The sequence below is a fragment of the Saccostrea echinata genome, unplaced genomic scaffold, assembly GCF_033153115.1.
Source record: "Saccostrea echinata isolate AGI-Se365-2 ecotype Australia unplaced genomic scaffold, CSIRO_AGI_Sech_v1 ptg000037l, whole genome shotgun sequence".
NCBI lineage: Eukaryota > Metazoa > Mollusca > Bivalvia > Ostreida > Ostreidae > Saccostrea > Saccostrea echinata.
Genome location: NW_026889786.1, coordinates 1,292,690 through 1,305,596, shown reverse-complemented (window position 1 = coordinate 1,305,596; position 12,907 = coordinate 1,292,690). Strand labels below are relative to the sequence as shown.

The 12,907-nt window shown below is 33.6% G+C and overlaps 1 protein-coding gene across 1 annotated transcript in view; it reads left to right on the top strand.

Moving 5' to 3' along the window:
- Positions 1-210: 210 nt before the first annotated feature.
- Positions 211-12,907, top strand: part of LOC133200156 (trafficking protein particle complex subunit 13-like) — a 62,997-nt gene continuing 50,300 nt past the window's right edge. The window contains exon 1 of the mRNA XM_061335916.1: positions 211-306. Coding sequence (XP_061191900.1) covers positions 264-306 — 43 coding nt within the window. The 5' untranslated portion in view covers positions 211-263. The remainder of the gene's footprint in view (positions 307-12,907) is intronic.

The following is a 12,907-nucleotide window of genomic DNA, read 5'->3' as shown; positions in this document are numbered from 1 at the left end:
TCTAGTAACTAAAACATAAAATATTCGGTACAAAGAAAAATCTAACGATTATCATTTTACACACTGTTTGCAGTTTAATATAACTTGGGTACTCAAATATATTTTGTAATATTGATATATTATAGATAAATGCAAAAACTCTTTCATATTAATGCAATCTCTCAATTTTGTTGTTTTGTTGGTTTTTTTTTGGGGTGCGAGCTACTAGATTTACCGTATACCAAATTGAGAAATGGTACAAGCTATCAATATCTGTGCCAATCATGGAAGGCACGAAAGAAAAAGAACACCTCTTAGCCCTAAAAGGTAAGTTGTTGAGCTAACTTCATTCTTCCATCGCAGAAAATATTGAAAGCAATAGGTATCTTTTACCATTGAAAACCATACACCGCAATCAACCACACTTCTTCAAGTGAAATAGGTGCTTACTGAAATTCGTCTGCTCTTTCTCAGTTTCTGGTTTCTTGTAGATATGATTTAGATTCAATGATTATACTCTAACAGGCTAAAAGAGCAAATTAGTTTGGGTTAATGTGTTGCCATGATTTAATTGTTTGCATTGTAAATTAGATTAAAATATAATGGTCACCAGATGTGGTTTTTAGCTTTGAATGATGAGAATTTGCTAAAATGTTGGACTTTGTGACCATTAGGGTGAGTGCAGTTTTACTTTTTGATGATTCTGATATACATTAAGAAAGTCTTTATTAGGGTTGGATACGGGTACTCGGTACCAATACCGTATCGAATAGTTACTTCAAAATTACCGGTAAAATACCGTTTCATTTAATACCGGTACTAATAACGGTACTTCTTAATCTTTAAAACATTTTAATACATTCAATTTGATTTAAAAAAAAAACATTCCAAACTTGCTAAAATCGAATTCTCCGCTCATTGTAAGGGTAGGCTAATTACATGTAACGAAATGGATTCTTAGAACGATACTTACTTTTGACTGCCGATATTCGAGGTAAATCAATACGTATATTTAAAAAAAAAATCAAAATACATTCACATGAATCTTATTTTAATTTTACAAATAAAAACTGATAATAAATGTAAATTAAAAAGGCAAAAATGTGATCTATCCATTATATAATGTTTCGTCATTTAGTGAGACCAATCAAAAGGGGTCCTGGCAACCAGGTGAAGCAGTGAGCCGATTTATGCAAATTAATTTGTTTCGGATTCAATTGATTTGTTTTGTTGATCATTATTAAAAGGTTGAAATGAAATGTTTGTAATTTGAATATTAGGAATATCTTAAAAGCATGGAACAAAGTTTATAAGCTCATTTTATATTATATCATTCAAAGGATAGTGAATGGTGAAAGCACATTTGTCATAAAATGAACCCTCATTCTCATTCATCAATGCATAGTACCGTATTGTTAAAAATACTGTATCATTTCAAAAATACCGGTATGGTATCGTAATGTTTCATCCTTAACGGTATCCAACCCTAGTCTTTATACACTTCAAACTTGATCCACCTTTTCGTAATGTATTGCAGCGAATAGTATACTGTCTCACTGGTGAGCTAGCTTTTCTAGTGATGCGGTACAGTCTCCCTTGATTTCAGGCAAGCCTGAAGAGCTCTTGGATGCAAAAATTACAAAATTAGTGGCAGCATAGTCATTAGTGACTCTGGTGTTTGTTGATTTGCTTCAGAGAGCTGAAGGGCTAGTATTTTGTGTCCATTTACAGACTTAGTATCTATATAGAAAGGTTTAAGAGTTCCTATAGTCTATTTTTTCAAGTAATCTATGTATGCACAAGAGTAACTGCATAGTTACTCTTGTGCATATATTGTGCACAATCTATGCAAAATACATATTACACATGCCTATTAAATACAAACTAGCTAAATCCAGCCAAAGTTGAGTGTGAATTATGTAGGGCTGGGTATCAGCTAGGAATTTCGTGTTACGATATACTGCGATATTTTTAACTGTACTGGGATATGTATTGCAATATTTTCAATAACAGTTAAAATTAACTTATTTTATTAACCTCCATCTATAAGCAGAGTGTATATTACTGTTATAAATGCTTTGTAACAAGAAAGTTCTTGTTGATTTCACTACAGTTTTGCAACAAAATACAACCATACAACAGCAACCTTACTGATTATCACAATTGAAAACATTTCTGATATCTTAAATTTCATATTTTACTTTAGAAATCCCAAGCCCAAGCATTTTGCTGGTATATCAGTACTGAGAAAAGGTATCGCAATATGATATTTTTTTTTTTGACAACAAATCGTAGTGTTTCTGAATATTGATATTATTGCACAGCCCTAGAATTTTGGGACATAAATTATGAAGCACTGTTTGAAGATTCTGTGCAAGTACCAGTCCAAATATCCAGCTAAGCCAAATCTCAGTTGAAATTAGTTTTTTGGATGAAAAAAAGGCCGTACTTACTCATTGTGAACTGTGACATTCACATGAAATCGTTCATCAGATATTGTTTGCATTTCCAACTGGGCATGTGCATTGCATCAGATTTTAGCATAAGGCCTTCATATTTTTTTTTTTTAGAATGCTTAATTCTTTTTCTTTTAACTCTTTGCAAAAACAAACTTTTAGTTGAACATGTTTTTTCCTGCCATTTTTAGTGTTTGCAAGGAATTTTGGTAGCCATGCTGAATTTATGGGAATCTAGGAACTGGAACATTAAAATTTGTTTGAACAATGTGCAAATTCCAGTTCAAATTTCTTCTCTTCTTACATATTATTCTATAGAACTCATTATGCTTTGGACACTGTGTTGGCAGTGTTGCTTGCTGTACTCGCTATATTATGAACAAGACTAGTTACCATGACAGATACATATTTTATCAGGATAATGAACCAATAAGCAATAAACTTTTATCTGAATTTGAGACTGGAAAATTGTAAAGGGACCCAGGATTGACACATCAATTTCATGTTTTTTGCACAAAGACTAGTAGAAGTACTAAACGATATTAAGTGATTAAGAGCATATTCTTTTAGTCTTTCTGGTTTAAATTTCCACACAAAGAAGAAGATACGGTTTTGGCTTTATTGTGCCCTAAAATCTTAATGTTTTCAAAAAGTTTTGAAAGTAGTTTAAATATGAGTTGAATATATGACTGTGAGAAATCAGGAAAAAATATGGCATGAACGAGGACCATTCTGGAAATATGACATAATTTATTTGATGTATTTCTCTGTTATAAGCAGAAATAGTCCCAAAATGACCCATTTCAGGGGTTATTTTCCTTAAGAAAATAGTGTCCACAGCCGTCGCCCACTTTAATTTTCGGATATGTTGTGTAAAATTCCTTGAAAAATCACATATCTCAAAATCTTTGTGGGCGATGCATGTGGTCTATATTATCTGAAAGAAAATTTCATTAAAAATTGATGTCTTCTGCAACTTTTTAAGAAAATACGGGAAAATGCACAAGTTCATGACGTCACAATTAGCATTTGGAAGGTCATGTGAGAAAAATTATTTGTATGATCTTTACGCATGGACTTTCAATGATTCAGAAAGCATGAGTTTTAATTTTTTACATCAATTTCATATTTAAGAAAAATACAGGGCAAGATTTGTATTGAAACCGTACCTTGTTCTTACCTGACTGAATCAGTATAATAAGTAAGCTGTAAGGTAAATAATGTACTTTTTAACAATCAGAAATAAGTTTATAATGCATTAATACTAATGCTAATTGAAATTATTTTTTTTGTGACATTTCATAAGAGCTTATCTTTTAGATTTTTCCTTTATGCAGAGATACTTAGTTTTCCCCTATTTATTGCAACAATTTTGCAAGAGGTTATTATACTCAGTCTGTATGTGAGTTTCTGTTTATGTAAGTACTAGTCTAAGAGGCGTTCCTTTTATAATCTAAATGTATATAAAGACCTATTACCACAATAAGCACATTCTACACAAATGTGAACCATTTAATGCCCCTTTGGCCGTTATATTAAGTGTAAGAGAAAAAAAGAGTAATCAATATTTCTAAACTGTGTAATATTTAACATCTGCATACAAACCACTAGTGTAACACTGGATTTCCTCCCTTTGACCAAACTGTACAATACTCTTTCCAAATTGATCATGATTCCTCTTTTATATGCCATGGGTGAGGATAGGTCATACTAGTTTCACCTTTGGCAGAGAGCCGAATGTGTTTTGAGTTAAGGAAATGCTTTTTCCTTTTTTCCTCCATGGCTTTATTTGGGCTACAAGTTAAGCAAGTCCTTAGGTGCTAGGTATCTGGCTTTAATAGAGCTGCTCATGCAACTACGGTACCTGCAATACATATATGTTAATAACAATTAGTTTTTCAAACAAAGGCAGACTCAAGTAGAATATGCATTTTATCCCCAAAGATGAAGAAAACACAAGATTATCTAAATATCAAAAAGAAGTGGTCATTTAAGTTGCCATCTTGGATTTGGCACCTTAAGCATCAAAAATTTTTATTCTCGCTTTCCTGCTTAGGGCTATACTTATAAAGCAAGTCATTCAATATGATAGTGCTTTGTAATTGGTTTATGTTTAGCCACTACAATCTAAGATGCACCCCTGGTGTGTGGAGTGTGCCATGGAGATAATTTTGGTCTATGGTTTTACTCATTTTCTTGGAATCTTTTTGCATACGTTGATGTTGAGAATGAAGCAGCAGTGCATGTCCTCATACTGGTCCTTGCATGCTGTTCACTGAGAACTGGATAGGGACTAACGGCCTAAATCTCACTTTTCCATATCTATTCTCAAAGTTGGTCCCTTTTGGCCAATTTATTAATGTTTTCCAACATGGCATCCATCATTTGCCCATCAAGAGACACTTAATCAATAGTTCAAATACACTGGCTGCTTTAAATGATTTGCTGTACCTCGAATCAGAGCATTTCTTCAATTCTTCATTTTTCGCCTGTATTGGCTTTTCATTGATTTCACACAGTTGCCTGAAACATAGTCTGTATCAGAGGTGGGTTTTCAAAGGAAAGAAATAGCACTGTAATGTATAGGAATCTCTCAGGAATTGGAATGGTATTGAGACATTTGATAGGGAAGGCTTTGATGCTGTAATTTTTTGCACAGGAGATTGAATGCTTTTTCTACAGAACATTAAATTTTCTGTTGTGGTATTTAATTTTCTCTGTAACCTTTTATTCCAAAGATGGTGCAATGTTATAGAAATCAAAGAGAGTAAATTGTAGTATCATATACTTATAATATGGATATTTCTTACTTTTTTGATTTAGTCATAAGCTAGGAGTTTATTGTACAAAGTCCAAGTGTTTCTGTGAGAAAAATGTCAATAAAATGTGAATGATCCAAATAAATGCTAAAAAGAGTTTAATCTGAATAAGTAGTGCTTTCATAACCAAACATTTTAAAGGCATGCTTAATTAATTTAAAAAATCTACGTATTTTGGTTATATATATATATAAACATGCATATATAGAGATATTTTAATTAATACCATAATGCTTAATTCCTTCAAGAAAGGGTAGATGGCTTTTTATGAATCTTCTTCAAACATCTCTATTGCCATGGAGTCATTTTTGAGGTGTGACCTTCATTTTCTGATTTGTCTATTATTTCAGTCACTGACTTTCGGGTCAGGGCCTGATTTGCTAGAGAGTGTTTAGACTTCCTAATTAAGGTCTAAACTAGCCCTCCCACTAGTACTCATGTCTCTTGTGGACCTCTTGGAATGGCCAACATCCACTGGAGAGGCTGAAATGATGAAGCCAGTTATTGACAAAACTGCTCACCACTGCAATAATTGATATCGATCTATACATGCCACTGCCCTTAATGATAGCTGACTATAGTGTGTTTATACCATCCATGAATCTTAATATTAGTCAAAACATTGATTTCTTTTCAAAATAAATAGAAATTTTCATGCCAAAGAAAAATTGTCTATTGGGTTTCAGTTGCATATGTTATATTGTGCATATTAGGTAATCAAATAACTCTCAATGAAAATTTATATTCCAAAGTTTGCAATATTCTGACTTGTCGAAATCTATACAATATGATGTCTCAACAAAATGACATCAAATTTAGGATTTATATTTTCTTGATATTTGTATTTTTAAAAAGATTTAATTTAACTCTTGAAAATAAATAGAAACATGCAAAAATGTATATTAACAATAATGAAATCCTTTTTTTAGCTCACCTGAGCTGAAAGCTCAAGTGAGCTTTTCTGATCATCTGTTGCCTGTTGTCCGTCTGTAAACTTTTCACATTTTCAACTTCTTCTCAAGAACCACTGGGCCAAATTTAACCAAACTTGGTACAAAAGATTCTTGGGTGAAGGGGAGTTTAAATTGTTAAAAAGAAAGGGCCAAGTCCCCTTACAAGGGAGATAATCAAGAAAAGACAAAAATAAGGTGGGGTCATTAAAAAATCTTCTTCTCAAGAACCACTGGGCCAGAAAAGCTGAAACTTATGTGGAAGCATTCTGGGGTAGTGTAGATTCTAAATTGTTCAAATCATGACCCCTGGGGGTAGGGCGGGGCCACAATAGGGAATCCAAGTTTTACATTGAATATGTAGTAAAAATCTTTAAAAATCTTCTTCTCAAGAACCATTGGGCCAGAAAAGCTGAAACTTACGTGGAAGCATCCTTGGGTAGTGTAGATTCTAAATTGTTCAAATCATGACCCCTGGGGGTAAGGCGGGCCACAATAGAGATTCCAAGTTTTACATTGAATATGTAGTAAAAATCTTTAAAAATCTTCTTCTCAAGAACCATTGGGCCAGAAAAGCTGAAACCAATGTGGAAGCATTCTGGGGTAGTGTAGATTCTAAATTGTTCAAATCATGACCTCCAGGGGTAGGGCGGGGCCACAATAGGGAATCCAAGTTTTACATTGAAATATGCAGAAAAAATCTTTAAAAATCTTCTTCTCAAGAACCACTGTGTCAGAAAGGCTGAAACTTATGTAAAAGCATCCTGGGGTAGTGTAGATTCTAATTGTTCAAACCATGACCCCTGGGGGTAGGGCAGGGCCACAATAAGTACAACGGGGTGGGGGGGGGGAGGGGGGAGAAATCAGGTGAAAAACAGCAAGGCCATAGTTACTAAGGTGAGTGCTGTGGCCCATGGGCCTCTTGTTTTATACTGCCACCAACAGAGCTGTCCTGTAGAACTACATTTTGTCAATTCTGCATCTAAGTACACTGTGTGGTTAGAACAGTGTCAGATGGAGAAGCAACATAGCTAAAGAGTAATTTGCTTTTAAGTCAAGATATACTAAAACAGTATACAAAATTGACCCTATTTCTTCTGGACTTGATTCTACCGGTCACAGTAACTTAGTGGTAGGGCACTTGCTTCGATCGTGATTGGGAGGCCCAGGTTTGATTCTCGTTTGCCATGCCACATCAACCGTAAACATAGGTAGTGACTGTTCCACCAAGCCCCTGGTATTAGAAGTAAAAGTCATGGGTCTTTTGGATGAGACCTTAAAAACTGGGGTCCCGTGTCATGGTAGGCATTGGCATGATTAAGAACCCTCAATGCTTTATTACCCTAAGTGCTGTGTATAGATCTAGATTTGAAGCCCTTCGGTGGCATACGGTGACATCTCTATATGAGTGAAAAATTCTCGAATGGGACATTAAACAACATGCAATCCATCAGTCAATCTTGACTTGATTCTAGTTTTATTTTATGATATAATTACCTCATTATTCAAATTCTTGTTAAGAGTACATGAATTCTTTTGGATTAAAATGTTATTTACTTTTATATTAATAGATGAAAATTCCCTATTCAAGCAGTATTGAAATAGGTTAAACTATATAAAGCTGACATAATCGGCTAATTGCTAAATTGGAACAATAGCTTGAAAGATATGGATAAAATATTTCAAATATTAAATACCAATAGAGGTTTCAAACTCTCATGCTTTTTACTTTATTGAAGAACCACAATTGTTCCTAGTACATCAATTGTTTGAAGATGGGCCTTTTGCTCTGTGATTTATATTCTATTTATAATATCATGCTTTGACAGAGCCAAATGAAATTGACACAAAATCAATTTCAGATAGCAGTTGAATCATATTCATATTCCACGAGCTGAATGAACTAGCTATGTGTGCGAAGCTAATTATAGACTAGTTCCTGCCTCAGAGCAAAGGAAGAATTTTATATCCACCACTGACGTTCAAACAAGTCTTGTGTCTCCACTCTCTACTCATGTTTGTCTGTCTCTCCATAAGGTATCTTCCAGAAATCAGATTTCAGTTAAGGATATCCGCTCCTCAGCTAGGAGCAATAACTCTTAAAATTGTTATCTAATTTAATAAGTTTCAAAATAAAGCTTGAAATCAATTTTTTTTTTCATGTAACAATTTTCATTTATCACATTTTAATATGATTCAAGATTCTATGGAGTCTGTAAAAATGATTGTCTTGTAAAATGAGACATTTGTATCTCTTAAAAGTACCAAAAATTTAACATTTAGAGAGATCAAATTTCCCTTTATTTTGCTTTAGATACCAGTGTTTATCAACTTGAAATTGAAAGTAATCCTTGATATATCTTGCAATGAAATCACTTGCTTTTTACACTGTGTATTTCAGAACAACTGTAGTTAATAATATATATAAAAAAAAAACTTAAATACCACGCAAGTATAAAAACATGCAATATTTTTTACTAATGCCTGGATGCCTATAGTTTTTTTATCCTAGAATAAACATCTTGATCAATTTTCAATCAGAAAATGCATAAATGTTGCTTTTATTTACATTTCCTGAAAACATACTTTTCTCTATATAATGTGAATAATAATGATGAACTTTGAAGAAATAACATAGGAATTAAAATACTCATTTATACTTTGAAAATTCAGTGACATTTAACTGCATCATCGGAACCCAGGGGTTTTCTCTCCATCACACTACAAATGTACTGTACGGAGAGAAAACCCTTGGGTTCTGATGACGCATTTAACTGCTGATTTTCAGAACCTAAGGATTGGACTACCTTAAATGGTGTGATCTTAGGCAAGAAAAAAAAATAAAAACAAGATTATTGATGGATTGACTAAAAAAGATACAGATGCAAGAATCTACAAATGAATTAAGAAATATAACTCAAGTGTAAAGAATTAACTACATGTATTAATATTTCTTTGAGAGATTAATTGGCTGAGGTATAGTCATTTGGAATATATACCTTATATCTGATATGAGATGGTTCAAACTTCAATCTTTCAAAGTTCTGAACTTTGAACTTTTCTCCATACAATTTAAACAAAGTTACTCTGAGTCTTCCTAAACTTGTTCTCTTTAAACTTAAGTTATGTCAAAGTATTTTCCAAAATCCTCTATATTTTATTCTTGATCACTTGTCTGGAGATACAAGAAATCGTGATGACATGCCTATGAAAACAGATTCATACTATGTAAATACATACTTTCTTTTAATATAATTACATAAAGTTGAAAATTGAACGTTGACCATTCCTGCAATCAAAAGAAAAATGCTCATTTTGAAAGTTTATCTTGTGGCAAATTTTGCATGTCCTTAATTAAGTGCAATCATCCTTTTTCCAGTCTCTGTGATATATTGCAATTTGATTAAAATTATTTCAACTTATAAAACTAAATCAGCAAAAAAGTATCATAAAGATTTAAGAGATTTGTAGGAAGAAAAAAAAGCATTAAATGTCTGGAATGGGAATTCACCATGTCTTCTGGAGTATCTGAAATTTTAGTTAAAAATGGTAACATAATAATTGTCTTTCGGAAATTGTGGTAGACCACTTACGCAGTTCTTAAAAGCAATATTTTGTCATTCTTTGCTCTGAAAATGTTCCTTGAAAAGGTTGAAAGCATAAAAAGGCAATTTGTGTTATAATAAAGAGTATTCTTGAAGGAAATTAACTCTGTGTTTTAGAGAAATGTACAGCTCATGGACATTTTTTGAACTGAGTAGTGACTAAACAGCATACAAGCAAAGGTTTTTGACTAACTTAAGATGTGCGAAAAAAAGTATTTGATGAGATATATAAAACAACATATTAGCATTGATTGTGAAGCCTGTTGAAATATGACATAAACCATATACAGGAAAATGTTCAACCCCATTTTTAGGTCACCTGAGTTTACTCAGGTGACCTATTGCTATCTGTTTTCGTCCGTCGATTTGCATCGTCTGTCGTGCGTTAACATTTGAACATTTTCAGCTTCTTCTCTGGAACCACTGAACCAATTTCAACCAAATTTGGCATATAGCATCTATATGTGAAGAGGAGTAAAAATTATGAAATTCATGACCCTTACCCCCCCCCCCCCCCCTTGGGGCCTGAGGGGTGGGGCTAAAACCATTAAAATTAATGCAATCTTTAAAAATCTTCTTCTTTACTCCTGGACATCAAGCAGGAAAACTGTTAGCATGAATGTAATAACCATTGAGTTCTCTACCTAAATTGTGAAATTTATGGCCCAAGGGTCAGGGGTTCTGGTGCTAGGATGGGGCTCTGTTGAATATGTAGTGAAAATGCATTATTCTTAAAAAATCTTCTCCTCTGCTCTTGGGTATTAAAGAAACAAACAGTATGGATAGTTATGATGAGGAAAGGTGTCTCTTCTAAAATTGTGAATTTCATGGCCCCTGGGTCGGGTTCTGGTGTTAGGGCGGGGATCTAATGATTATATAGTGAAAATGATTTAATTATTCAAAAATCTTCTCCTCTGCTCCTGGGTATTAAGCCGATGAACTAAGTACATAGTTATGATGAGAAAGAGTGCCTCTTCCAAAATTGTGAATTTCGTGGCCCAAGGGTCAGGGGTTCTGGTATTAGGGTGGGGCTCTGTTGAATATATAGTGATAATGCATTATTTCTTTAAAAAGCTTCTTCTGTGCTCTTGGATATTATGAAAAAATAAATACATAGTTATGATGATGAAAGGTGCCTCTTCCAAAATTGGGAATTTCATGGCCCCAGGGTCAGGGGTTCTGGTGTTAGGGCAGGGTTCTGTTGAATATATAGTGAAAATGCATTATTTCTTTTAAAATCTTTTTCCTTGATCCAGGGCAAACAAACTGAATGCATAGTTATGATGAGTTAGGGTGCCTATTCATATATTATGAATTTCATGGACCCTGGTCAGGGGTTCTGCTTTAAGGGTGGGGCTCTAATGATGACATAGTAAAAATGTAGTAATTCTTTGACAATCTTCTCCTTTTCTCCTGGGTATTAAGCTGAGAAACTAAGAGTATAGTTATGATATGTAAGGGTGCCTGTTCAAGAATTTGTGAAATTCATGGCCCCTGGGTCAGGGGTTCTGGTGTAAAGGCGGGGCTCTGTTGAATATATGGTGAAAATGCATTATTTCTTTAAAAATCTTTTTCTTTGATCCTGGGTATCTAGCAAACAAACTGATGCATGATGAGTAAAGGTGTCTCTTTCAAAATTATGAATTTCATGGTCCCTGGGTCAGGGGTTCTGGTGTTAGGGTGGGGCTCTAATGATTACATAGTAAAAATGTAATAATTCTTTGAAAATCTTCTTCTTTTCTCCTGGGTATTAAGCTGATGAACTAAGAGTATAGTTATGATATGTAAGGATGCCTCTTCCAAAATTATGAATTTTATGGCCCCTGGGTCATGGTTCTGGTGTTAGGGCAGGGCTCTAATGATTACATAATGAAAATGCATTAATTCTTTGATAATCCTCTGCTCTCTTTCTGGGTATTAAGTAAGCTTACTAAATGTAAAATTATGATGAGCAAGTGTGCTTCTTTCGAAATTGTGAATTTCATGGCCTCTGGTTTAAAACATGAATCCAATTTAATTGTGGCGAAGTTGTTGCATGATACTCAGGTGACCTATAAGGCCCGTGGGCCTCTTGTATTTTGTCCTTGTTGTCAGTGGGTGAAATCAAGAGAGACACTTTTATACCTCCTCTATAAGAGGGTTCTTTATAAATTGTCAATCAAATTTTTAAGACCTTGACCTTTGACCTCTGGTCACAATTCAAAATTATCACTCATGGCTATCGGTGATGTTGGTTTCTATAAAATATGTAAATTACCATGCCCTCCTCCTCTTTCACCAAAACATCAAAAGTGGTTTTAAGTTAGCTGCAGTCTGTCAGTAAGTCTGTAAGTATTACTTTTCATTTGAACAGAATTTTTCATCATAAAAATTCAGCCAGAAAGAATAAGTTCAGTTGGAAATGAAATATTGACATGCACTGGCTAAAACTTGAGTTATTAATCCAAATGAATATAAACATAAGTATGTTCTCATGATTTGCTAGAGTATGTTGTTGCCCATGTTGTCATGGTTTATCTTGATTTTGTTGCAAGGTCAAGGTCAATGCATGATGTGTTTAAAAATTAGAAATCCTGACACTGCAATTAGGACCTGCATTAAATGTGGGAGACTTGTAAAAATAGCTTATCAACAATTTTTTGTGATGTATGTTATAACTCCAACAGTTTTTCATTATAACCTTTTCAAATTTTGTACAGAAATCAGATTGCTTTGTCTGTCTGTATGTATGCATATCTGAATGTATATCTATTGTGACATGAAAACTTGAACAGTTTTCATTACAACAATTTCAAATTTGATACAGGAGTTCACCATGAGGGAAAGACATTTACAGCTGTATTAATTTTGTGGCATATCTTTCTTTCTTTTATAGTCTGTCCATCAACACGTTTGTTTGGACTTAATAATTAAGTTTTCACTGCAACATTTTCAATTTTACAATAAGAGAAAGACTACAAGAGATGGGCACCTATTGATGTTTTGGTCATATCATTTTGTTTTTAGATCTATGTATTATGTCCAGTTCTTAAATGTTGGTAATTCTAACACATATATCAGTGATTTTTCCACGTCACCTTCCTTATGTGCTATATTTC